The sequence below is a fragment of the Pseudopodoces humilis genome, chromosome 4 (genome assembly GCF_049639895.1).
Source record: "Pseudopodoces humilis isolate 2021_Gansu_Grassland_sample_001 chromosome 4, ASM4963989v1, whole genome shotgun sequence".
Taxonomy (NCBI): Eukaryota; Metazoa; Chordata; class Aves; order Passeriformes; family Paridae; genus Pseudopodoces; species Pseudopodoces humilis.
Window position 1 is genome coordinate 30664234 of NC_142203.1, and position 27809 is coordinate 30692042.

General features: G+C 37.5%; 1 protein-coding gene across 2 annotated transcripts in view; it reads right to left on the reverse strand.

Annotated features, from left to right (window-relative positions):
* Nucleotides 1–27809, reverse strand: part of LNPEP (leucyl and cystinyl aminopeptidase) — a 56041-nt gene that overhangs the window by 6058 nt on the left and 22174 nt on the right. For both annotated transcript variants that reach the window (XM_005532423.3, XM_014260981.2), the window contains 12 exons: nt 26753–27593; nt 24298–24436; nt 22692–22823; nt 20323–20443; nt 19510–19664; nt 18650–18763; nt 8914–9045; nt 5768–5899; nt 4433–4593; nt 1786–1874; nt 907–1087; nt 59–215 (listed from right to left, as the gene is read on the reverse strand). In XM_005532423.3, the coding sequence (XP_005532480.1) occupies nt 59–215; nt 907–1087; nt 1786–1874; nt 4433–4593; nt 5768–5899; nt 8914–9045; nt 18650–18763; nt 19510–19664; nt 20323–20443; nt 22692–22823; nt 24298–24436; nt 26753–27593 (2354 nt within the window). The remainder of the gene's footprint in view (nt 1–58; nt 216–906; nt 1088–1785; nt 1875–4432; nt 4594–5767; nt 5900–8913; nt 9046–18649; nt 18764–19509; nt 19665–20322; nt 20444–22691; nt 22824–24297; nt 24437–26752; nt 27594–27809) is intronic.

A 27809-nucleotide genomic window follows, 5' to 3' on the forward strand; every position in this document is an offset into this window, starting at 1 on the left:
AAAAAGAACATTATAGCTAATTATTTAAAATTATCATTTATAAAAAATAAAGACATACCATGACTCGTGCTGCCAGTTGTTGTTCACCCTTTTTGTCTAAAAGGCTGTATATAAGACTCAGCTGAAACAAAGCTTGAGTAAGTGGTGCAGTACTGTTCTCTTTGTTGAGGTAATCAATCAACTCAAAGGCCTTTTCCAGAGACTCTCTTCCTAGACTATAGGTCAGTGAACACAAGCATTAAAATGGATTACGAAACAGAAGAACTCCCTGAAACAATCAAAAGTGATGCTTTTCCATTACATTAATGGAGAGATAAGCAAATAGAGGGAATGATATAAGAAACAATTTACATGTAGAACTTTTCATACTTTTAACTTCAGTAAGATTACAACAAAGCAACAATGGACACTAACATGCCTTCAATTAAAAAAAATTGAAAATGGGTAAAGAAGTGTGGCAAGGATGTCTGAAAATATTTGTCATAAATAAGGGTACTCAGATAGAATAGCAGCTTCTTAAGAGACTATCCATAATGTTCAACCTCGCCTGTTCTGACAGTGCTGGTGAACACATGAGAGGGCACCCGTAAAAATTCAAGAGGGAAACAGCTTACTTTTCTGAAGTGGAGCATTAGAGTACAGGAAAAGAGTCTAGCAGGCAGATTATTGGACACTAAACAAAATAGTGTCTTCCAGAAATGGAAACTATGATGTGGCTGTGATCCAAATAAACAGATGGTACTATAAAGAAGAGGGAGATAACATCTAGAGCATCAGTGACCAGGCTGTTGAAGACTGAATTAAACTTTCTCTGAAGTAGCTGTCTTTAGAAACTAAACCTGATCTTTGCTGACTTGGAAAAACCTTGAAACACCTTCAATACCTTTTCCAATATAGAAGTCTTACCGTGCAAGGTTGAAGATATTGTTGATCAAATTCGCTCTGTCTTTAGGACTCAGAGCCGTGTGGTTTTTTTTCAACAGATCAATCAGTGTTTTCCAGTCTTCAGTATAGTGTACCATATAATAGCCATTCATGTCCACATTGAATTTTATCCATTCCACCTCTTCTGGAAGTTCAATGACAGCTAGTGGACAGACAATGTGTTATCAGCAGAAACAAACATTTAGCAACTGTTTGTTCAAAGTCCATGAAGTAGACTAGTTCCAGAGAGACAATAAATTATTTCACACTATTGGCCTCTACAATGAAGAAGGAAAAGCCAGTACAAAAGTTTCAAAAGACGTCTCAAAAATTCCAGGTTGTACTTTGTCATTCTTCTTCCTACATCTGATTGAATGAACATTATCACAGTCTGCCCCAAGTCGTGTCAGTTAATTTTTCTCCTTTTGTCCAGTTGTTCTTTCAAACAGTCTTATCTACTATTCCAAATAAAGTATCTTCCTATACAATTAAATGAACATTTCAGTGGAAAGTTACTTCCTAACATTTCAGCAAACTGGCAGATCAACTTCCACATAACTTGTTCTCTAAAGAACATGCAGTTTGAGAGACTGTGTGTATGCACTGTGATGAAATGCACAGGCTTTTACAAATTTCAAACCTGTGCTTCTGTTCCAGTTGCTGTCATGTATTTATACACACAGTGCTACAGGAAACCAACTCTCTGATGGTGAAAATACCAGCAATGCTTTGCTTCATATCTCTGGAATTATTTTGTACCCTGTGTGTCTTCAGCTTCACATCTTACTCAAGGGTGTTCTCAGAAAAATCATGTATCTGTAACACTTACATAACTTGCTACCAAAGCTTTTACTCACGTACCTGACTTCTGATCCAGTAAAAATGCATTAGTACAATGGGTGAAGTTGCACTTATTTGTTATGTAAGTGAGAGGAATATGCCACAGGTAACTGCAAAGAAAAAAAAATGTTTACTGACATGCTATATACATATTATCTCCCTTGAATGGTTTGTTTTGTTTTAGTCTATGCACTTCTGTATACTAATAATACTAGGATCACTGAATGCTGTGTAAAATAATAAAGTATAAATCTCATTTATATAGTCAGAATATGATGAAAGAATAAATGCACAGCTTTCATAGAAATTATTTTCTAAAATCCCACCATGTTGATAAATGGGTACATTTTAGAGAATAGATTGAGTTCAAAGTGACATTTTAAGGTCACCTAGCTCAGCTCCCCTGCAATGAGCAGGGACATCTTCAACTAGATCAGGTTGCTTAGAGTCACAATGAACCTGGTCCTGAATGTTTTCAGGGATGGGGCATCAACCACCTCTCTGGGCCATCACTGCCACTGTTTTACCACCCTTATTGTAAAAATACTATTCCTTATATCTAGTCTAAGTCTATCCTTTTTATTTTAAAACCATTATTCCTTGTCCTGTCACGACAGGACCTGCTAAAAGGTCTGTCACCATCTTTCCTTTAAGTACTTGAAAAAATGCAGTGAGGTCTCCACAGAACCTTTTGTTCTCCAGGGTGAACAGCCCAAACTGTCTGTCTGTCCTTGTATAGAAAAGTGTTCTGTCCACCTGATTGTTTTTGTGAACCTCCTATACACTTGCTCCAGCAGGTCCATGTCCTTCCTGTGCTGGGACCCCAGAGCTGGATGCAGGGTTCCAGGTGGAATCTCACCAGAGAGGTGCAGAGGGGCAGAATCCTCTCCCTCCCCCTTGCTGCCCATGCTGCTTTGGATGCAGCCCAAGATACAACTGGAATTCTGGGCTGTGAATGCACACTGCTGGTCTGTGTCTAGTACCATCATGCCCCTCCCGCCAGCCCTCCTTTGCAAGGCTGCTCTTGATTTGTTCATCCCCCAGCCTGTGTTGATACCAGAGGTTGCCCTGACCACGGGCCCACTGCTTGTGTTTGTCCAGATTCCTCTGGATGGCATCCCTTCCCCCAGGCACACCAACTGCTCCACTCTGCTTGGTGTCATCTACAAATTCTCTGCAGGGGCACTTGATCCAACTGTGTATGTCACTGATGAAGACCTTAAACCACACTAGTCCCTGATGGACTCCACTTTTCCTTGTACTTCTTTCCCAGTTCCAGCATGCTAGGTAGCTTGTATAAAATCTTACAGTAAATCTCTGGCTGCATCAGAAATTCATCCAGTATTATTTTTACCTGAGTCCAACGTTGTTTTTCTGATCTTTTACAAGTTTTAAATAAAAATATTATCCAAGTACAAGACTCAAATTCCAAATCATTGTATAGAAATCATAATTAATTGTATACCATGAAGACTTTCTTAAGTAAACTGTCAGCTGGAAGAATAAATTATAAGGAGGCTCATGATGATGGTAAGAACTTGTCTATTTAGAGAAAAACATAAATCTGGGTGGGATCAAAGACACTGCACATATTAATCTGATTTTGACAGGGACCCCCTCTGTATGTACATATGACTCACATGTAAAAAAGAAGATTCTTTTTGAAAAAAGAGTGCTCTTTTTCAAAACCTTTTCATGTATGCCCCAAATCTATATCAACTAGAAACAGAAATTATGTATCTTAAAAATCCTTCCTTCTTCCCTTACCTTTCAACCCCACATTGCTTTTTTTTCTCCACATAATAAAAACAAAACAGAATCCTCTAAATTTCTATGTTTCAAGAGACAAATTTCTTTTACAGATCTAATTTTCTGAAAGAAGATACAATGGACTCAGTTCCTGTTAAAACTCCAAATAACTGAATAAAACCAGCAAAATCTCAAAAGAATTCACACTTACATATTTTTGTTAGAAGACACTGTTGAGGGTCATAAGGTGAGTAACATTTGCAGTAAACAAAATTTTAAAATTATCAATTGCCACATCTTCTTCAGTATTTGCATATGTAATTCCTTTTAGGTTTTGGTACAATGGATATTGTCTCTGTTATATATTCGGTCACCTGTTGTCATGCAGTAGTGTCATCTTATAATTCTGAAGCCAAGGAAGCATTGATTCTAGCTTCTCTATAGTCTTGTAGCAAAGCCCAAGGTATACACTTGAAATTTGGAAGTAAGAAGCAGAGGCTCTGAAGTAGCATACATGCATCTGTAACTTCTGTAAAACTTACTTAACCTGACTTTCTACAGAGTCTTGTTAGATACACAGAACTTTCTCAAATGTAAAGAAACCTTTACTTATGAGATCTGCCTTTTGGTATTGAAAACCATCTCATGATGTCAAGCTTAAAAGCTTCAGGAAAACAATGCACGTAAGAAATTCAGACTACAAAGGGTGTCACTGATTTTTACCAGTTGATTCAGTGGAAATAGACATCAGTATCAGTATCAGGCAGATACTATATGTGTGCATTTCTGTGCTGAATTCTCTATTACGACCTGCCTTCAAAGGAAATACTAAGAGGCCTGAATACAAGTGAGAAAGATGTACAAGGTTTAAGACAGCACCTTTCTTTTAACGGATAAAAGGTATTAAGAAGGTAATAACCTTGTATCTGATGTCCAGTTTTCTGGTTCTACACGATACAAAAATTTCTCCTGTTGCACTGAAATAATCTTTCCCTTTCGGACAACAGTGACTAAAGGAAATCCTTTATGCACAATCCAAGTCTTCATCATTTTCTTTACATCTAGTGTTCCATTGGTAATCTGTAAAAACAATCATAACAAGAAAATAGCAAATGGAGAACACTTCATTTTCTTCTTAAGTTACCAATTAAGTGGTAGCATGGTTTTGCATCTGTAAACAATCATTTTGACAATGAACTTGTACATTTCCCTCTACTTTCTGGGCTTGGCTGTGCAGATTGTTTTTAACCCAACAAGGAGGGCACCTGTCCAGGCTGTGAGCTGCCAGTTTTTCCAGGAAAATGCTTTTGAAGACAGTATCAAAGTGATACTTTGCTGAAGATCAGGAAGGCAACATCGACCTCTCCTTCATCCACCAGGCAAGTCACCTGATCTTAAAAGGAGACCAGGTTGGTCAGGCAGGACCTGTCCCTCCTAAATCCATGCTAGCTGGGCCGGATCCCTGGTTGTCCTGTATGTGCTGTGTAATGGTACTAAAGATGATCTGCTCCATGAGCTACCCTGGCACTCAGTTCAGGCCAGGGTAGTATAATGCTTGAGACAGCACCTCTGAAGCATGAAACAACAGGCAGACCTGTAGTTCTCTGGACCCTCAGTCCTTCCCCTATCCTTCCTGCTGTCTCTCCACCCTCCTTTCCCTGGCCTCTCTGACTCCCACAGCCTTGCTGTCTCTAGCCTTCACTCTCTTCTGCCCAAACCCATGCTTCCTTGAGCCCTTCACGCTCACTTTAAAACTCGACACAGCCTTATGCCTGCCTTCTAATTTGAGAGCTGCTTGTACAGTCTGCTTTCCTAAAATTTCATCACACTTATTAAAACAGAAGCTATCACCAAAAAAATTACAGTAGTATAGAGTAACCCTCTGCAAGGCTGGATTTAGCTGTTCCTTGAGTGTAAATTTTATCCTGAATTTTATTACTTTCATCCTGGTCTTAACACACTACCCATGTAATTCTAGAGAGGGTATGTCTGCACTGAATGGACATGCATGGCAGTACGTACCCACTCACAGTGCTTTTTTGGGATGATACCCAATGTACCTCTAGAAGCTTCAGTAGTCTCCCTATGCATATGAGAGAACTTTGGAATAGGATGAGAAAAAAATTAAGAGTATTTATCTGCAGTCCATTATTCTATTTTTTTCATAAACAAGGAAATAAATAAAAACATGATACTCTTAAAGAAGTGGAGATAAAAAAAAAAAAGAAAAGAACAGCGAATCAAGGATTGATACCTCATTCATGCTGTCCCACAGGTCATCACTATGGGCAGTTCCGTAGTTGTGATTATGCAAGTACACCTCAATGCCAGCTTGGAAAACATCCTTAGTGAGATAATGCTTCAGCATCAAAAGAAGTGAAGCCCCCTTTAGGGAGAAAAAAAGAGGAAAATGAATCAGTAAATTGAAGTTACAGAACTTTTTTAAGCATATGCATACTACAGCTCTTACACGGTACAGGAGTAAGTGAGAAGCTAGCAGATTTTATTCCAAATATTATCCTACAAATAATTACTTTTACACTCTGCTACCTTGGAAAAATATTCTTTTACTATTTTATAAACTCAAATACAGTTACAGAAAAGGTTAATGGAGTTTGAAAACTTTTCTCAGCTGCTTTGGAAAAAAAAAAATTAAAGGCTCAAACTACAATTACAAAATGGACAAGTAGAATTTGACAATTTTTCCTATTAACATAATCTGAAAAATATTGTCTTCTTTCTGTCTCTTCTGGCTACCATTTTTCATTACCAATGCTCATCTGTATGCTACAGAACTGCACTTGCGAATCAGTGTTTAACAGTCTTATGATGTGAAGTTGTATCAAAAACCTAAAAACACAGGAAAAAGATGAGATACACTTGGTAGACTGGAATTGACTGCAGAAGAACAAGAACACTTTGATGTGTTTAAATACAGCCATGTCTTGAAAAGAAAAAAAAAAAAGTAGTAACTGAGTAGTTTTAGTATCAATAGGGCTGTGAATGCTTCTTTGTCAAAGCCACCAATAAGTAAATTTACTGAGAACTTGCATACTGTAGAACTGAACACAGAGGAGCAGCCATAGATCAAGAATAGTTTAAAGGTGCACTTTTTATTTTTTGGTACTACTTCTAGGAAAAAAACAAGAAGTAAAGGACAAAATATTCAAGAAATAATGCATTGTTCTCATGTATTCTGAACTCAAGTTCTGGAATTTGAGTAACATCCCATCTGAAACTGAAGGCTGCCTGGTTATTCACTACTCATCAAACATCAGGAATAGTCCTTACTACAGGTTTTAATAATATGGCTGCAATTTCCTCTCCTGTATGCATCCATACGTAACCTACAGTTCTGTTCCTTTTTTTTTCCTACTGTCATATCCCTCCATACACTCTGTTGTTACAGGTGGATCTTGTCCCACCCATGGGTGTTACTAGCAGTCTGCAAAACAGTCAGACTAAAAAAAATACTGTACAATTATTTCTATTCCAGACAGTACCATGTAGAGGTCACCTGTTAATCTGTGTCAGTTGGCAGACCAGTAAAACAAATTATGCCGAACAATTCAATAACAGACAACTCTTTGCTTATTAGGGACTACACTGCAAGTGTCTTCTCATGTGAATTGCCAAGAACTTCACGTAAGTTATAGGGACAAGATCAATAGAATACAAAAACTTCATGCATGAATGAAAAGACATGCAATGAAATCCTCTGAAACACAGAAAGCAACTGTGAAAACACTATTTCTGACAATGTGCAAAACCTCTTTTGGTCAGTTTTTATAGGTGTAGGCTGGTACAATTCTATTAAAAATGTGCACATACTTATTAGTAGCAATAAAGTAATAAAATAATTCTCCAAATATAATGTTATACTAATTGACTGAAACTCCAATCCAATCACTTGCTGAACTTTTCCAGTAAAATTATATACAGAAGTTTCAATCAGTCAAAGACTGACAGAATTTGTATCTCTAAAGTTGGCTAAAGACATGATCACGCCAAATGCATAGCTTCCAGAAGCTCTCCAAAAAGGGAATTACTTGAGACAGCACCTCTGAAGCATGAAACAACAGCCATGCCTTTTGATAAAAGGAGAGAGTCCAAATTCATTTGGCAACCAAGGTAACCTGAAAATCTCACCTATCTGTTCTTGCAGTTGAGAAAACAGAGCTCAAAATAAATGGAAGCACATCACTGCCGAAGGTCTATTTGGCATCCCATATTATTCAAGGATGCCAGATAACATGCTGAGACTTGCAAAAAGAAGTCAGAGGAAACAAACCAAGACTGTTATGGGAACTGCATTCCACTAAGCAGAGGAAGATGTAGTATTTGACTATTTTCTAGCAGAAAATAGCTGTTGTCATGATTTCCAATTAGATGAAAGTACAAGACAGTGATAGAAAAAAATCTCAGCTAATCCAAAATAAACAAACAAAAGTCTGTCCTCCAACACTACCAAAATCTGATATCTAAAACCTGAGACAATGTGAATAAAAATTCTGCAAATATAGATATTTCTTTCATGCATTTTTAAGCAAGGCACTGAGACGTTTTAACAACATAAGCCTCACACACAACTCTCACTAGACATTAGAAATAATCCAATTTCAGACCATCAGGATATGCAATATAATAATCTGCATTCAGAGGTAAACCTCCAGTTCAGGATATCTCTAAAATACTGCGGGTTTTTAAACCAGCAGGAGTATAAAGTTGAGTGATTACTCACACACTTTTTGTGGTGTTTTGTTTTTACTCTTTTTTCAATCACTTGTTACAGTCTGCTATCAGAAGAATATATGCATAGCTGGTTATGTTGCTTCATTTATTGGTTCCCCTCTTACATCTTCATGAGTATTGTATTTTGTGCTCAAGCATTCAACAAGGTGGTAAGTAATGCCACAAATACATAATATTTTCCTAATTAAATGCTATATAGATTGTTGCTATATTTTATATATTAGTAAAGGCCTGTCTGCACAAACCAGTCTTTGAAATAAGTCGTGATATTAAAGGCTAAAGTCCTTGAAACCTTCCTGCAGAATAGAGAGTAAAGCAAAACAATATCCTTGTGTACAGGAGAAAAAATGTAAACCTATGTGTATTAGCCAACAGTAACTTGCTTGGTCCATGGACCCTCTAAAACCCTATATAAGTGTGCTAAAGGTAGAAATAAACGGCATTCACGTTTACTTCTGTGAAGAGTTGTGAATAGCTGGTGGTCTCTCAATAATAGATTCTCAAAAACATTGAGAAATCCTGCATTGAATTGGGTGTAAATAACCTCCAAAGGTTTGTCAATACGTGCCTATTTACTTGCGATTCCACATTCATATTTTCAATAGCTAATGTATAATTTTCCAAATATTCTGGAATATTTTTAGTTACCTTGATATAAGAAAGAGCATCAAACATTTCTTCGATTTGCTCTGAAGACTGAACAGCAGAAGAGACTGGATGTGAAGAATTCAAGGCATCCTTCATCATAGCCTTGAAAATTAGAGTAAGGAAATCTTCATCCTAGAAGAGAAACATTTTTAACTGTTTAGAAAGCTGAAACATATGTGTTAAGCAGAAAAGTAAAAGCTCTCTCTGCTTTGCTCCTCCATTGCTCTAGGCGGCAAAAGAATTGTCAAGGTATCATTTATAAAAGCTATGATTTCCCAGCCACATTTTAGCAGCGGAATCTCACTTTTGAGTTTGCATCATTATACAGACCCTTAAGCCCCTGTCTCAGGCAAGTGTGTCAGTGGACAAAATGCATCTTCTAAGTGTGTGCCTAATTTCACATTTGGCTCACCACTGTTTTCAGTTCATTTACTGAAGGCAGGGAATACAAAAACATGACCTTCATGTACCTCAAACATGAAGTCTAGAGAAATTATTCACTACTGTAATGTTTGGGAGAATATAAGCACCACCTTATCTAGTATTACGAGTCCCTTACTTATTTTCCTCTAGAATGAAGATATTTGACTTTAATACATTGGTACCAGAACAAGAAAACCACAAACTCTGAAAAGAAGCTGATCATATTGGTATTTGTCTATTTCATTTCATCAAGGCAAGCAAATAATTCTCTATACAGTAGAATTTAAAAAAACCAAAAAAACCCAACAATAACAACAACAACGAAACAAATCCATGAAAACCCTCTGTGAAATACAATAAAAATAACTGCTGGTTAAAACAGAAGCTGAAATAGAAGGCTATTCTTCTTGAGTGGAGAGGTTCAAGACAACGTCTTTTATTTTTACCAAAATACATTCTGGCACCATCAAACAATTATATGAGATATTGGTCAAGGCAGCTTGTCAGACAGCTTTTGGAATGAAGTACACAGATGTTAGATGTGTCCTTGTTAAAAAAGGACACTACTTTTGGCTCCCACCCTCAGCACATATGCACCCAACAAGCAGAATGGCTACGTACTTTTGGTGACAATCCAACTGAACAACCAAGCTAGGCCAAATGAAGAAGTTTTGAAACATCCAGTGCTGTAAAAGAATTCTACTGTACCAAGTTAGCAACTCAAGTTTCTTAATACTAGTAAGAGTGATTTAAGAACACAAAACTCACACTTCTCCAGAATGCTGAGAAGAACACAATCTATCCAGGCAGGAAAGAGTTAGTACAAATCAGGTTTTTAATCCCATGACTAAAGCAAATCACATAAACACTCCTAGAAGTTGATTTCAGGGCTCAGGTATGTCTTCTCCTTGGAGATATCTTTATCCTGAATGCAACACTACCCCCTACATTTAATTCCACTAACCTTTGTTTATCTGTCTGTCATTCTCAGTGACAAGAAAGTTTTCTAGCAGTAGCTATAAATCCTTTCCTTGGAGAAGAGAGACCAAATTTGAATCCATCATGTTTTCCAGTGTCTAAAAAGCTAGGTCACTTAGTATCCGAATGAGTTTGTAAATAATCAGTACATTATTATATCAGAAAGATTCTATCCTTCAGCCATATATGTAAACAGAAGTGCCTGTGGGAGCAGTGCTTTGTATTAAGTGTAACTTAGTGCTATCAGAATCCTTTGTGGTGGGCCATTTGATTCTTTTATGCCAGGTCAGCTCATTTGTGAAACCCAAACTGATTAAGACACAAGCAAGTACCATGATGATGGGAAGACCGAAGTTACCTCTTGTAGGGAAAGAAAACAAAGGGAACTTGTAATTGAGAGAAAAAGAACATTTAGTTAGAAAGAAAAGACTATTCACTCAAGGCAGCAGAGATGTAATAAAGTTTTTAAAAATGTAACAAGTTGCAGGTACACAGCAATTCGCAGAAGGACCTATTATTATAAGCATTTACCTTTGAGAAAAGTCTGATGTTGCTACTGGGGAATTGATCACGAATATTATTAGTCAGCAAGGTTATTAACAATTATAACAATGGCTATCCAGGCTCATGCTACTCTAACCCAATGGTGAAAATATTATAAAAGCTATTTGCGCTTTTAATAAACGTCTCTGGCTATACCACGACTGGGGACTGGGCTTTCTTCAAGTGCTTGCAAATGGGTCCTTGAACAGGTACAGACAATCTCCTAAGGCAATCCTGGACTGGCAGTGCATCCTGACTATACCAATGGTGAGCTCCAAGGATCACAGAGGACCTCCTTCCGTTGCTGGCTAATAAACAGGTTAGCAACACTGTTGGGTAATTCCCTCATAAAATATCTCTAAACTAGAAGCCTTCTATAAAGACTTCTTATTATGTATGGCAAAGGAGCAAAATCTTAAAATTCAGGAAAATAAACTAATACAACTTCTTGTATGGGTGAAAACTAACTGTTCCTGGTACCCGCCCTGAAGAGTCCTATGACCTCAATCACTGGAAGTGAGTGGGGGATGCTTTAAAAGCACATCAAACACAAACACCTGAGATTAACTCAGGTGAATTCATAACATGGAAAATTATATATTCTGTATTGCAAGTTTTTCATAAGTCTGAAACAGTAAATTCTCCTGCAGATGCCTCTCCTGCATCCACACCAACGCTTTCATGTTCTAATTCACTTCCTTTGCATGTGGAGGGGACCACTGGGGAGGAAAAAGAAAGCGAACTTGTAGGAAAAAGCTACAATTCGCATTCTAAAATACCATCACAACAGCTGAAAATTATGGCTGCAGCACCATTTACTAACACAAAGGTGCCAAAACAACCCTTTGTGACTGATAGTGAATTTTTTCTTTTTTTGAATTTTTGATAGTTTGCTGCTCCCTGAGCCAAAAGGCCAAAATACCTTTTAGATACCTGTAGAAAAACACCTTTGCTTCAAGGGGATGTTGAATTGCTCCACCCCTTGCCTATGGTTTATCAAGGCAATCTGCCTCAACACAAGCAACTTTCCTATGAAATGGTTAAAGAATTAAGAAAATCTGTGAAAGAGAATGGTTTGCAATCTTCCTATACATAGAAGATATCACAGATAGCTACGTTATGTTACCTGTTGACTGGAAAGCTTTATTTAAATCAATTATGACAGCAGCACAATATTCTATATGGTGAACAGAGTACAATGGGCTTTCTGAAGATCAAGTGTGGGCTAACAAAGACTGCTAACACTGTGCTAAGAAAGGATCATTTGACAGGGACTGGAGATCAGATAATGATAAGAGAACAGTTAAGGATGCCCCCAGAAACATATAACCAAGCAAGGGAGCTGGCTATAAGAGCTCTGAAAAGAGTGCTGGATGTTAATAAAACTGAACCTGGCTTCTCTACTATAAGGCAGGAACCTCAAGAGCCCCACATTACTTTTATTGATCGTTTGCAGACAGCTGTGACAAGGCAAATTGATTCACCAGATGCAGCAGAAGTTTTACTCAAATCTTTAGCTTATGAAAATACTAATACTGACCGTCGCAAGGCCCTTGATCTAGTTGAATACAAACCTGATGTTTCCTTACATGACTTTATGAAAGCTTGTGCATGTGTTGGTACAGAACAATACAAAGTAGACTTACTAACAACCACCTTAGCTCAACAGCTACAGGTTGCTAGGGCAATAGTCAAATGTTTTGACTGTGGAGAGGAAGGTCATCTGAAAAAGCAGTACTCAAAGAATAAACAAGGGAATAAAAAACCCAGTAAACTTTGCCCTAGATGCAAGGAAGGTTACCACTGGAGGAATGAATGCCATTTCTAAGTATAACAAAATGGAAAACCTCTGCTGCAGCAGGGAAACTCAAAGACAGGCTCAGAATCCTTTGCCCTGCAACAAAACAACTACAGCAAACCCACACAGCTCAAGCTCAAGGAACATCAGGGAACCCCAGGCAGTGCTGGTATGGACTTGGCAGTTTCCACCACAGCCAGTAAATGACGCATTGGCTCACTTTATACCTACAGGTTTAAATGGACCCCTTCCTTTTGAATGTCATGAATTGTTACTAGGAAGATCATCATCATCTAAAGGTGGGCTTTTTATTTCACCAGGAATCATTGGCTCTGATTCTAGTGGCAAAATAAAAATCATGGCTTGGACTCCTAATCCACCTTGTACTATTCCAGCAGGATCATGCATTGATCAACTGATACCATCAACTGATCAGGTGATACCATCTGTCAGTGCTGACAGGGGCACTGGAGGTTTTGGGAGCACAGGCAGTCCTCACATTTACTGGCCTAAACTCATTCTGTACAGCAACCTTTTCTAACCTGTGTTGTAGATGGCAAGTCTCTTACAGGATTAATAGATACCAGAGCTGACAAACCCATCATCAGTGAATGTGAATGGCCACCTACCTGGCCCTTGTCAATGCCATCAGTGACCGTCACAGGCATCAGAGGTCAGCAGATGCCCCAGCAGCCAGCTAAGGGGCTCATGGTATATGGGCCAGCTCAAACCATATATATGTACCTTCTACTACATGCACACTGTGGGCTAGAGATCTGTTATCACAGTGGGGACTGACAACAAATTTTGAAAAGGGCTCACTGATGTGCAGCTGAGACTTAAACTCACATGGAACATGAATACTCCAGTGTGGGTCCCTCAGTAGCCCCTCAAAAAGATAGGCTGCAACAAGCACAAAAATTGGTCAAAGAACAGCTGGATCTGGGAAATAGAGTTTCTACTGGAACCCCGTGGAACACCCCAGTATTTGTGATTCCATAAAAGATTGGCAAACAGAGACTCTCACAAGATCTGAGGGCTGTCAGTGCACTAATAGCCCTGATGGACACTCAGAATTCCTAATCTAGCAATGATCCCTGAAACATGGGAACTTTAAATCGTTGACTTAAAAGCTTGTTTTTTCACAATTGCATTACACCCTGATGCTGCACCTCATTTTGCTTTTTCATTATCATCCTTGAACAACACTGAACTTATGCAAAGGTATCACTGGATTTTGTTACCAATAGGAATGAAAACCAGTCCTACAATTTGCCAGTTTGTGGTGCAAGTGCTTTACAACCAGTGCAAAAGCACTTTTCAAAGGTTCTGTTGTATCATTATATGGATGATATACTACTAGCAAAAGGTGACTCTGTAGTATTGCAAAAATGTTTTGCGTTTTTGCGCCTTTCTCTTGATAAATTTGGTCTTTGTATTGCAGCAGGCAAGGTTCAAACTGTCCCACCATGGAAATACCTTGGGTTTCTATTACTTAAACAGAAAATTGTTCCTCAGTCCATTGTGCTGAAGACCTCTATTACAACACTAAATGATTTGCAAAAATTATTAGAAACTATTATTTGGCTCAGACCTACCCTTGGTATGTTCACTGAGGAACTGCCACCTGTTTAATTTACTTAAGGGAGACACAGATTTACTATCTCCTCTCCTCACAAGCTGGATGCAGAAGCCCCTGAAGCATTGCAACCTGTAACAAATGAAATTCAGACCTCTTTTGTATCCAGATGACAAGCAGTTACCACTGGGGCTTTTTCTTATCCTGGCTCAATTCCAACCATATGCAAACTAATTGCACAGTGGTGTACAAGCAACAACTGTGGATGATAGAGTGGGTATTTTTACCTCACACATTTTCAAAAACAGTAACTACACTGCTTGATGTGATTGTTAGACTTGTTTCCACAGCACGAAAATTATGCCAGACCCTAGTGGGGAAGGTCCTTCTCACATCCACATTCCTTTGTCACATTCCTTTATCTCTTTTCAGGGTATGTTCTGAGAATCATTATCTTTACAGGCTGCCCTGATACACTTTTTGGGAAACCTTGTTAATTTTTTGCAAAAAAAAAACCCTTTTGCAATCTTTAAAAGATCTTTCATCACAGACACATTTTCTAACATCGTCACAGTCCCTGACTGGAGCAAAGACAATTTTCATCGATAACTCTGGTAAAACTCAGAAAGCAGTTTTTGTTTGGAAAAACTCCACAGGGGACTGGGAAAACTGTGATTTTTCAGCCAAGGTTAACACAATTAGTAGGTTTAGAAGCCACTTCTAGTGACTATATATGTTTCAACCTTTCAACTTAATATCAGATTCCTTGTATGTAGTAGGTATTTTAAACCATATTGAACATTACCTTTTAAAGCAGGTACTCAACAAGGATTTGTTTATGCTGTTACCTACTCTGTATGATTATGTTTGATGTCATATCATCTCATTTTTTTTTATGTTATGCATCTCAGGACTCACTCATCATTGCCTGGACCTCTGGTGGAAGGCACTGCAGCCACTGATCCTCTGACAATGATGGCAACAGTTCCGAATCAAATCATATAATCAAAGTTGTCACATGACTTTTATCACCAGAATGCAAAATCTTTGAGTAAACAATTTGATCTTACCATTTCTCAAGCCAGATAAATTGTTCATTCCTGTCCTGATTGTGCTCATTTAATACTCTTACCTGCCACAGTAGGTACAAATCCAAGAGGTTTGGGTGTCAATGAAGTCTGGAAAATGGATGCTACACACATTTCTATGGATGCTGACTCTGAAGCAGGCAGAATAGTGCCTGCAGAAATTGCAGGCCACATAGCTTTCTCAGTCTTGCCTGAGAAAGTGGCCTGGGAAATCATAGGGAGGAATTAAAACAATCCTCAGAGACAGAAAACAGCCTTGCAGGTGCTGTTTGTCTGTTCCTTGTTTTCTGGCAAGAGAAGGTCGAGGGGTGGTGTACCCCACTGACCACTGATGGTGATGTGTTAGTTAACTAGCCAATAAGAGTTTCTTTTCTGTACTTTCCACGTATCGGTCTATAAAAAAGATCTAAAGCAATAAACCGGGAGAAATTCTCCTGATCGACTCCCCAGAGAGTCTGTGTTGTTCTTCTCGCCATTCCTAATAGAGCAACACATTTCCTCTTTTGGCACCCTAAAATATGTGCATGTATCAGTTGACACATATTCCAAATTTTTTGTTTCCTGCACTCATAAAGGGGAAAAGGCAGGAGATGTCATTAAACACATGTTGCGAATTATTGCTACCTGAGAAGTCCTGAAAGTAGTGAAAACTGATAATGGTGCAGCGTATGTTTCACAACCAATGAAAACCTTTTTTCATTGTTGGGGTATATGTCACTTAACTGGTTTACCTCATTCCTCAACAGGTCAAGCTGTTGTGGAACAAAGGCATGCCCTTTTAAAGAATATGCTTATTAAACAAAAGAGGGGGGATGCCCTTGGTACAATGCCTCAGGAACAACTGGACAAAGTAACATTTGCTTTCAATTTCTTAAATATTTCCAGATTTGATAAGAAAACAGCAAATGAAAGCAGGTTTTCCCATGGTGCTTTAATGGATTCTCAGCCACCTGTCTATTACAAAGACTTGCAGAGTGGACAATGGCTAGGCCCTGTGCTTTTGCTAACATGGGGGTGTGGTTATGGTTGTGTTTCTCTATCCACAGGAGCTCACTGGCTACCTGTGAAGAACATAAAACCCACCACAGAAGGAATGAAGACTGGAAGGCATCACAATTTTGGCTTGGTAATCAGTTGCAATGGGTTTGGACACAACATATGTGACCTTTTTTAGCACCCTCCACATATTCTCAATGAATGTGAACAAAACATTGACCAAAGACCAATGTTTGGCTCACATCAACCAAGCAATTAACCAATCTACCCTTCATATATCCATGACCAGTCCTAGTGATCCACTTCAGGCATGTCTGGTTGGCATTTCTTTGAAGAAGGATGAATGGAGCAAGTTTTACAATCAGCTTAACGTGATTGTATAACTCCAGGTAAGTGTAGATCGTTGTGGTGATTTGGATGATGGCAGGCTAATGCTGGAGAGTCTGTGGGATGGTACCTGGGCAATACTGATGAAGGCATGAAAAAAGTAAGTAACTTCCCTGCTCTCTCACTGTAGCCTCAAGAGCTGGACATACTAGGCTCTATAAAAGCTCCTGTGTGCTTTTACCTTAATTATCTAAAAATGATCCAAAAGCAGACAACACAGGGGTTGACCTAAGTGGCACTGGCATTTATTGTAATGCTTCTGCCTGGTGCAATTTTACTACTCCCTTACAAATCTCAACAGAGACCAGTGCAATAAGCCTGCCTGATAACATATTTTTAATATGTGGCAACAGAGCATAGAAAGGCATTCCAAGTAAAGCAGTGGGAGGTCCATGTACTTTTGGTCATTTGACTGTGTTTCACCCCAGTCTCAAAACTCTAATTGGACACAATGACACAGACGAAATAAACATGATGCTGAGTCATTTAGTCTGACTGTGACTCTGAGTTTGAATTCTGAAATAGAGCAAAGAGATTTTTTAATTCCTTAGCTAACTCTACTGATACTGCACATGCCTTGAACACAATTAATAAACTAGGTTGTTGGCTTGCAAAAGAAAAGAATGCTATTAGTGTTATTAATGTAATTAGAATGCTTTAACAGGATTGTTAACAGATGTCAACTGAATACGTCATGCAATATTGCAAAATACTGCAGCAATAGACTTTTTACTGTTAGCGCAAGGACATGGTTGTGAAGACTTCAAGGGAATGTGCTATATGAACCTGAGTGACCACCCCAAACCCACTCACAAAAGCATCGAGGAATTGAAGGAGCTGTATGGAGAATTGCAGTCAAATCAGGGATGGGATCCTTTCGGCCTGTTCTTCAGGCTGGGAAGATTTCACTTTGGACCTTGGGTCAAACATGTAGTTGGTTTTGCTCTAGTAGGACTCATAGCACTTTTGATAATTATATTATGTTTACCATGTGTATTTTCTCATATTCAACAGCTTATCCATCAAAATGTAAAGCAGGTAATGCTTATGCAGAGACACACTGTACTAGCTTTGCTATACTTAGTAAAAAAAGAAAGGGGGATATATAGGGAAAGAAAACAAAGGGAACTTGTAATTGGGAGAACAAAAAGCATTTAGTTAGAAAGAAAAGACTATTCAGTCGAAGCAGTAGAGATGTAACAAAGTTTTTAAAAATGTAAAAAGTAACAGGTACACAGCAGCTTGCAGAAAGAACTATAAGCATTTATCTTTTAAGAGCAAAGTCTGATGTTACTATTAGGGAATTCATCAGGAGAATTACTGCTTAGCAAGCTTACTAACAATTACAATATTGGCTTTCCAGCCTCACACTATTTTAACCCAATAGTGTAAATACTATAAAAACTATGTGCATTTCTAATAAACGTTACGTATTTATAAATACATAAACATATTTATAATAATAAATTATACCATGACTGCAGACCAGGCTTCTTTCATGTGCTTGCAACCTCAGGCATACTTAATAGCCTAAAGCTTCCTAGGTCCATTAGGAAAAGCAGAAGTAGACAAACTTGTTCAACAACACGTCTGGACTTGTTCTAGAAAGATTTTAAGTTATAATTTTATATATAGACATCTACATGTCTTAACACCAGCCATTTTGCGCAGAATATAACCTTCACAAAACACAGTAGACTGCATGTAGCTTACTACCAGAGAAAAAATTTTAAACCCCACAGAAACAATGTACCCTTCTCAAAGACACTTCCAATATAATAAACTGCCAAATCAGAGATGTAGCATGATCTCAATGGTGCCCAAAATTAATTTCAATATCAGTTGAAGTATCAGTAAGTATCAGTCATTTATAGGCAGCACTAAAATCAGGTAATAGTGAAGGTAATACAGAAAATAATAAATGTAATTACAGAAATTACTTACTGAATGTAATTCTGGAAAAACCTCCTCCATGGCGAAGTACTCCATGAACGTGGCAAATCCCTCATTCAGCCAGAGATCATTCCACCACTCCATAGTTACTAGATTTCCAAACCACTACAAAAGACCAAAACATCATTATTTTCTAAGAATTAAAATCAAATGAGAAGTACTCAATCCATCCTCTGCCTTATCTTGTGGTAAAATGAAGGTCAGTTAAAATCACAGTAAAGCCTTTGCAGCAACAACTCCTTAAGCACGGCATGAGAGTTGCACTCTGCCTGTTGTTCTGTAGAAAACACACCTGCAGGTTTTCTGAACAGATACAATACACAGTCATGACGCCTGAAGTTTTAGCTTTCATATTTTCCAGATTCTGTACTCCATTAGTATATACTCTGAACTTCATATAGAGCATTAGCAAGTTCTCTTCACAGTGTAGACAAAATAATCCTTTTCCAGCCCGAGAACCAAGGACACCATTGCATTTTCAGGCTCAAAAAGTATAAACAGTGAATTGAGGAGAGTCATCTGGGAGGATGGAACTTCATAACCTGAAGCTGTAATTGGACAATTAGCCCCGATATGGAAATGAACCAAAACTTATAAAAGTGTGAAGACGTGTGACCCGTCGTCCATCTCGGGTGTAGCCACGGCTGGGCTCTTGTACTGCCCCAGGTGTATCCTTTGAAAGATATTTTAATAAGTAACTACTTTGTTCTTTTAACGCTATCTAGCCTCTCTTCTAGGTAGCCTCTCAAGGCATCAGTCACAGTGAGGGGAGGGGTGAATTTAAGGACAGAATTGCACTTAAAAAAACAAAGAAATTAAAAAAGAAAACAATAACCTTCCCAGACTACTACCTGATGGGCAAGCTCATGTGCTATCACTGCAGTTATTAGCTTTTTATCCCTTGCTGAAGAAGTATTATTGTCAAATAAGAGTGTTGTTTCTCGGAAGGTGATCAAACCCCAGTTTTCCATTGCACCAGACTGAAAATCAGGAATTGCTACCAGATCTGGAAAAGATGTGAAAAAAGATTTTGAAAATTGATAGTTAAAGCAATCCTGTATTTCAAGCCTAGCTATTCTATGATATAATCATTAAAAAAATTCATTATTTAAACCCTGTGATGTGGATATACACTCAAATCTCAAGTACAGAAGCCCCATAGATTTATGATCATGTTTCTCTAGCAGAACTCTAATACAAACAACTTTAAAGAGACCCTGCCTATAGATCCTGCATGAACAAAAGTAACATGGAAATGAGATGGCCTGAAAAGCACACCAATGAAAAGTAGTGTCTTAGAAGACTGCATTTCACTATCTTTCCAGTCAAACTAATGCATGTAGAAGAGTCAGGCTACAGATCTTGCAGCTGTGAACGTGGTTCACTGACAGAATTTCCTCACTACCAAGCTGAGTACCACTAAAGAAGTTCTTCTGTGTAAATTTACAATGAAAATATAAGCAATCTGGTTCCAAAAACTTACAAAAGCTTTCCAGTTTGGGATTCACTTAATATTTGCACTCAGACAAACATGCAATTAGTTTTAAAAATAATTTAGTAATTGTAATACTTTTTTTAAATATGAAAATTCCCATGCATTTTTCAGATCTGAGTTGCTTCTGTTTGTTTTTTTTTTTTTACAAAAGTAGTCCTAAAGAACTTACCTAATTTTTCAAGAGGGTATTTCATTAAAAAGTATTTTTGGTAAAATTCCAGAAGCCTCACTGCTGTGTCTAGGGCATACCCAACTTGGTTTAGATGCTGCGGTATGGCATAGACAGATACCTAGTCCAAACAGAGAAGAGAAAGTATTTTGGAACTTATAGCTACAAAAGGTTTAGAACTGAAGAAGGACCTCACAGGAGTTCCTGAAACAGATAAGACATATTTTTGTGAGTACATACACAAATTACAGACAGTATTTATGAAGCTGCTCATAAAAAGCTTATTTTTCTTACTAGAACTTATTAACTAGTCAAAATACAGACTCTGTGTATGGAAGAACAATTCAAGGATGAAAACTTTAAGCAATGTGTTTAAGAAGGGTCTACATAACATAAATTTTAAAATCCCTTATGAGTTATTAAGTGACCCTCCTGTTACACCTCAAATAATCTTTAGGCTATGATAGCATTTATAGTATGATAGCAGTAGTATAATCTGCAGGAAATTCTCTCAAAAGATAATAACTGGCATAAAGCTCAATCCTGTTAAGGCATGGCCACATTAGACATGATGCAAGAAGGAAGACTGAGAGGTTACAATATCCCTCTATTCATGTTGAATTGTCTGTATCAAGAAAAAATCTTTGATTAGGTTACAGGTAGATTCACATTTCGGACACCCTTTCCTACACAAACAAAAAAATATATGGGAAACCATATTCCAGTTCTATTAAAAAGGAGTCCCTCTTCCTGTGCTGTAAATTAGTTCAACAAACAACATTTCAAACAGATGGAAAAGGTCACCTTTTAATTTTTGAGTCTGAATGAAGCACATGTAAATAATAATCTAGTCTAGTGCTCCTGGAATACAAAAGTATTATTTGCTGCAAATTTTAAAACCAAACCAAAACCAAAACATAAAAGGCTCCCAGCATCGTCTGGAGTTGAGAAAAATCTCAACTTGAATTACAAGCATGAAGCAACGTTATTTCAACTCCATATTATCTTAAAGCTTTCATGACAAACTTTTTCTGTGTGAAGCTCAGATTCTTTCGATCTCCCAGTCACAAATTGCTGGAAGCATTCTGTGCCAGTATTTCCTGGAAGATATCAATATATGCTTCCTTTTTACTGACTTCATTGGCCTGTAAACACTGATGAGACTACTTTAGACCTAATAAAACTCTGGCCTTACTTGGTATTCTTATGCTTTCTCCCTTCAAGGTAGCAAGTACTCTTAGTAAGATTAAAATACTAATTTTAAAAAAATAAGAAGTTGAAAATAATAAGTTAAAGGTAAGTAGGAAGTATTCATATTAAATTGAAAAGTTACCTGCCTCAAAGAACTGACTGTATGGTTTTACCAGAGTACAGTTCAAACACAGACCTGAATAAAAGCCACAAGGCGAAACAAAAAAGTGTAACAATCTGTTCTATTCAGCTTTCATTAGAAAAACTTGTCTAGATCAGAATCAAAACCTGTCTAGTATCCTTACTTGGGTTTGTTTATTGGATTAGAGAGGGCTTCTCCTTCTACAATGCTACTGGCACTATTCCCTCTGGCTTTTTCTAGTAGCACATAGAAATAGCACATTTCATAGGCACTTCTGACATCTCACCACAAAGGGGCAGTTTCTGCTTAAGATTCACGGAAGTCATTGCTTACATGCAACTTCTGCGCTTTCTAATGTAAGATTAAGGAACAACTACTAATGTTACCATGTTTATTCTTTAGTTGCTCTAACGGCACACATTGTAGAAAGAGGCCATACTTGCAAAGGACAAAGCTCAAGCAGGACCCACTGTGTGATGTTTGTAACCTTTGGAAAAACAGAATTAAATAATTGTATTTAAGTGACTAAATGCAGATTTAAAGTCAGCGTAAATTTGCTTTACTGTAGGGCATAAGTTTTTTAGATATGTTATCTTGCCAGGTACAGAAAATTTTTGTGGCACTGCTGGAAACCACAAGCAGTGTAGGTGCTCCTGGAAACTTCTCACATTTATTCACATCCTCAGAACATCTCCTGGTTTGCATGACATTACTGTTCACAGATGAAGCAGTGAAGAGTTGAAGGCTTCCAGCTCTGAAAGCTCTTAGGAATTTTATATTTTGTAAATTTCCACTGTTAACAAGACCTGATGCAGAGTCCCTTGCTGTAAAAGTATATGCAGTCTGGTATGACCACAGTCCACTTTACAGCGAATGGCTTCTGTCCCTTACCTATGATGAGTATAATCAAACCAAGAAGATAAATAAATTTAAAAGATACCGTTTGCTTGTTGGTTTGGGGATCTTCCTGTTTTGTTTAGTAGCCTGGTCAGCTTGGGAAGAGTGAAGGAGAACTTAAAGTGAAACAAACACATACCAGAGTCCCATTAGTTTCCCTGCTGATGTTTTTCAAGTCTGCAACAACAAAAGCTACTAGATAGGTGCTCATCTTCAAACTCACAAAAAACTCATCCTCAACAATTCCATTTGTCACAGGTGTTGTGGCTTTCTGCAGGGGAAATGAAATATTGTTAATGCAGACAAAAGAACACTAAGAGATAAAATAAATCAATGTTATAGAATTATTTCATGCTATGAACAGTTTATAGGCAAGCTTACATAGTATCTTTGTATTTTTGGTGTATTTCAGTGAGATTGATGATGCTTACAACAATGTAACAAACTTAAGAATACATGAAACATTTACATTTATATACACAAAAAGTATTTGTCAAGTTTTATTATGAATTATTACCAAATAACTCTGTTTGTTACCAAATAACTACTGTTGTAGAAAAACTAATCTAATTTGATTCACATTTAAAGTCCCAGTATAATCTAAAGTCAACATATAGATCAGCACTAATTCAAGGGAGCATTAGGCTACATCAAAGACACAGTTCAGCACAGCCTACTAAAAATAGTGGTGTTACATGAGTTAAATATCTGTCTCTTTCCGTAAGTCTCAGCAAAACTAGATAACCAGACATGCTTACTATTTTAAAACCGAACAAAATATTCCTCAGAAGCACTTTTACAAATCAAAATCGAGAACACATTTTGAAAACTGATGAAAACCTAAGATCTTAGTAACTTTAAAGCAAAAACATGCCCAGCTTAAACACACTGACAAAAGTAACTGCTTGCCCAGTTTTCTGAGCACACAATAAGATACCATACAGAAGCAAGATACTGTACCATACCTCAACTTACTTTTTGTGCAGTCATTTTTAATACTAATCCTAGAAAAGCATGCTATATGCCTTAAAGTACTTTTCTATGTATTCCTTCAAAAACATAAAATACAAAAAGAATAACACAAAATGTTTAAAACCACTACAGTGAAGAATTCTAAAGGTTTGCAGAGAGAGATAGCAGTTCATAAGTTCTGAAACTTCATATATGATTTTATTTTCAGAACCCACAAGCATTTAAAAACCAACAACAATAACCTTAGTTTTAGACAAGATCATTTGAAACCAAACAATGTTTTGATGTTTAACTGTCACTGAAAACTTAACTGTCAGCCTTAAAGAGAAATGGATTTTTAAACCTGAAGATATAACCACCATAATAATTTATTCTGACCATTATATAAGAGCAGGATGCCATCTTTGAATTTCTCCAGTGAATTAATAAATTTCTGCCTTTATTACAGCTTTTGTTTTATAAGGAGGTGACAGTCCATTTAAGAAATTAAATTTAAAAAATAAAAAAAATTAAAAAATTAAATTTCAACAGGAATCCTTCAATCATTCAACTGCCTGTCAGTAACATCTTACACTGTGCAATGCATTGAACAGCTGTTTTCCCTGCAAAGTTCAGGTCTTTGAAAACAAAACAGTTGATAAAGTAATATAGTTTGCAGCTTACCCACTCAGGTTAATCCCCTGGACATTAATGCAGTAAAAACACAGTCAAAAACACTGAAACAGATAACCTAGGCAGCAGCTCTACCAAAATTTCCCTACAAAAGCAGGTACCTTTGGCATATTTGACAGAGTGGAAAGTTTCTCATCCCTCTTGATCTTGATTAAAAAAGTAGCTTTAAATGCTGGTTCATCAAAGCATGGAAAAGCAGACCTTGCTGCCAGAGGTTCAAACTGAGTTGCTGCAAACCACCTAATGGGAAGAGCGGAGAAGAGGAAAATAAGAATTATTAAATGTCAGTTTATTTAGGAAAGAACAGTAATTTTCCTCCCAAACATTCTAAGAGCTTATTATGGGAATAGCTTTCTGAACAGTAGATGACAAGGCTGGGCCAGTCAGAATAAATGTTTCATTCTCAATTTTTTCCTTAAAACCCAGTAACACACTTAACTGAGAAGTAATCTTCTTGGCTATTTTTTGCTTCCTGAACAAAGAAGAATGCACCTGGAGTAACACACTTACAAAACAATCGCCAAAATACAAGCCAGCCAGTTTCCAGAGAGAGGGAACAAAAGGAAGATTGAAAAATTAAATTAGCAAGCATGCCTACTAAATAAGAGTTCGGAAGCCTCTGCAGTAGATTGGACTGCAAGGAAGGTTTTTAATGTAATTGCCAGACCATTTCCTGCAGATGTTCCCACAGGTCATCTAACTGCATGCCTGCTCCCTGCGTTGGCTAGTTAAATGGATTCTGTCCAAGTTCATGTACTGTCCTGTCTCTAATTCAACAGCTGTTCATACCACAAGAAAACTTCTCAGGACTTCTCCACTACTTTTATACTAACTACCCACAGAAATTACAGCTTTTGACAGAGAGCATCTCTGACTTCTGCACCTGTAGACAACAAAAGTTCAACAAGTTTTTAATTAAACTATTTACTGGAGCTAAATGGAGATGGTACACATTGTGCTTTTTTTTCCTTGCTTTTTTTTTTTTAACCTGCCAAGCTACCCACAAGTGTTTGAGGGGTTTATTTTTTCTGCACCATGATTCAACCATTTTTGAATATACAGCATTTCTGAAAAGGCACGGTGCTGACAACTCACTAGATTAAACTGCATGCCCACTTTCAACTTCTAACTCTTTTCTTCCCCCTGACAAATTAACATAGTTTCACCCCAAGATTGTGCAGAAGAAAAACAAAGAATAAAGAACCATTCTGGATAAAAATATAAATAAGGCCAAATTTATATATTTTTTATGTTGCTTTTGGCAACAAGCTAAGTGAGTTATTTTGCCATTTGGTAATTTGATATCCAAAAGAAAGCAAAACTAAACTAAAGAAAATGTATTTTCTTGCAAAATCAACTTGATAGTTTGAGTTTTATACAGAAAGTGCAGTAACAACAGAGGTTATCAGAGTAATCTGCATTTTTGTTAGAACTACAGACAACAGACATACAGAGATAATGCCCCTGCAAAAAGAAGAGGCAGACAAGGCAATGGAAATTATTAAATCTAACTAAGGAGTTATCTGAAAAGTATTTACTGAAAAACACACGGGTTAAAACATGTGTTACCATTCTGCTCCTGAACAAAAGCAGGTAGCATGGGACTGAAGGCGAGAAAACCTCAAAAAATTACTCGAAGACCACATTTTTTCTCTGTGAACAATTATGCATTATCTTTCTAATACAGTAAATACAAAAAGAAAAGAAAGCTGCAGCTACATCAGAATAGGAAAAAACCGAGTTTCAACCATTTACATGATTTTTGCCTTCTACACCCACAGCACTCGTATGCCTGCTTACTTCATGGGAATGCATGTTTTCAATGCTTCCAATAATAGCTTACCTGACCCACACTTTTTTTATTGCACCACACTGTTTCTAGAAGACCTGTGTGGATAGTTACTTACCCACAAAGGTACAAACCCTGTTAATTACATGACCAGCATAAGGCCCATTTGAAGTGGGGAGGGCCATTTTTTAATAATCTCCTCAATAAAAAGCACTAATTTACTCTTTGTAAAATTAAGTGTGATGCTTCCCTCTTCTCCAGTCACCTGAGACTTTGCCTGTCTGCTATGACGTTTTCATATATGATTGAGAGCTTCGTGGCAATAACATCTCCCAGTTCCCCTAGGACTGTGTGATGCATCCCTTTGGGCCCCACAGGGTTCCTCTGGTGGTCCTGAACCTGACCTCTTTTTATGATGACGGGACTTAATTTCCTCAGTCCCTGTCTTGAAGCTCAAAGGCTCAAGGAATGTGGGAAGAATTTCCAAAGAGGGAAATTAAAAATTTAACAAACCAAAAAAGCCGCACTACGGCTACCAACAACCTCCACACTGAAGTACATTTCACAGTGGGAGAGGTTGCCCTGATTTAAGGAACTCATCCATGAAAGACATTTTCAGGTAGATTAATCAAGAGAATTAAAGACTTATTTTTCTCAACAGGAATAACTTGCATAAAATGTCCAATTAAAAAAACAACCTTTTTACTTCTGTTATCAAAGCACAATCTAGAAGTGACAGAACAGAGAAGCTGTATTAGTGGGCATACCTTTGCTTAGAGTTCTCATCCTTGTAAGAAATTTTGTAGAAGCCGTAGTAGGTGTCTGATAAATTAGATGAATATTCCATGTTGACAGTATAATTCTGTCCTGCAAGGAGAGACTCTGGAGCCATGAGTGCAATCTGGTCATGCAATGGATATTCCAGGAATTCAACTGGCTTTGCTTGATGCCCTTGTGCTGAACTAATTGTTGCCTTGGTGATATTAAGTCCTGAGCTGTGAAGTACAATCTTCTGAGTTACATGGAGGATGTTGACAACTATTTTTACAGAGCCTGCAAATTTCAGAGTAGTTAAATTTGGCTGCAAGACAAGATCATAGTGCAGTGGCACAACATCAGGTGGAAGTCTAATTTTTGCCCATGGAAATAGTTTTCCATTGGTTGCCAAAGGGTATATTAGTTCCATTGTATGATTTTTTTTATGGCAGCCTTCTTTGGTAAATGTACACTTGGGAAGAAGATAAATCACTATTATTAATGAAAATGCAATCACAAAAACAACTGTGCAAACTACCATGGTCCTCGTAGAGGGCACTGAGCATGGTCCATTTGTATTTTGTCTATATACAGACATGTTATTCTGCAGACCCGAGCTTCTGTTCATGAAGGACATCCCCAACAATTTTGCTGATGACTCATAATCTTCTTCATCATCATCCATTTCATGCTCTCCAAGGCCACGTACTAAGAGACGGGAGCTCCTTGGCTCATATTCCACTTCATCAGGCTCCAGTGGATGTAAACAAGGCTCTTTTGCCAAGTCAACCACATCAGGCTCCTCTTCAAACATACTGTTTTCAATCATATTCCTGGGTAACTGGATTCGATCTGAAAAAGAAATGACCATCATAAACAACAGTCTTGAGTGTAACACCTCTAACACATTTTACTGAATTACAGTATATATATACCATCAAGATGCCTTCCATTTCCTCTCCTAAGTTTGTGTCCCGGAAATATTTTTATGCTTTTCTGCTGACTGTAATTTTGCTTTCAGTATCTTCAAAAGATTGCTTTCTTTGTGCGTAATCAAAAGCATCTTAT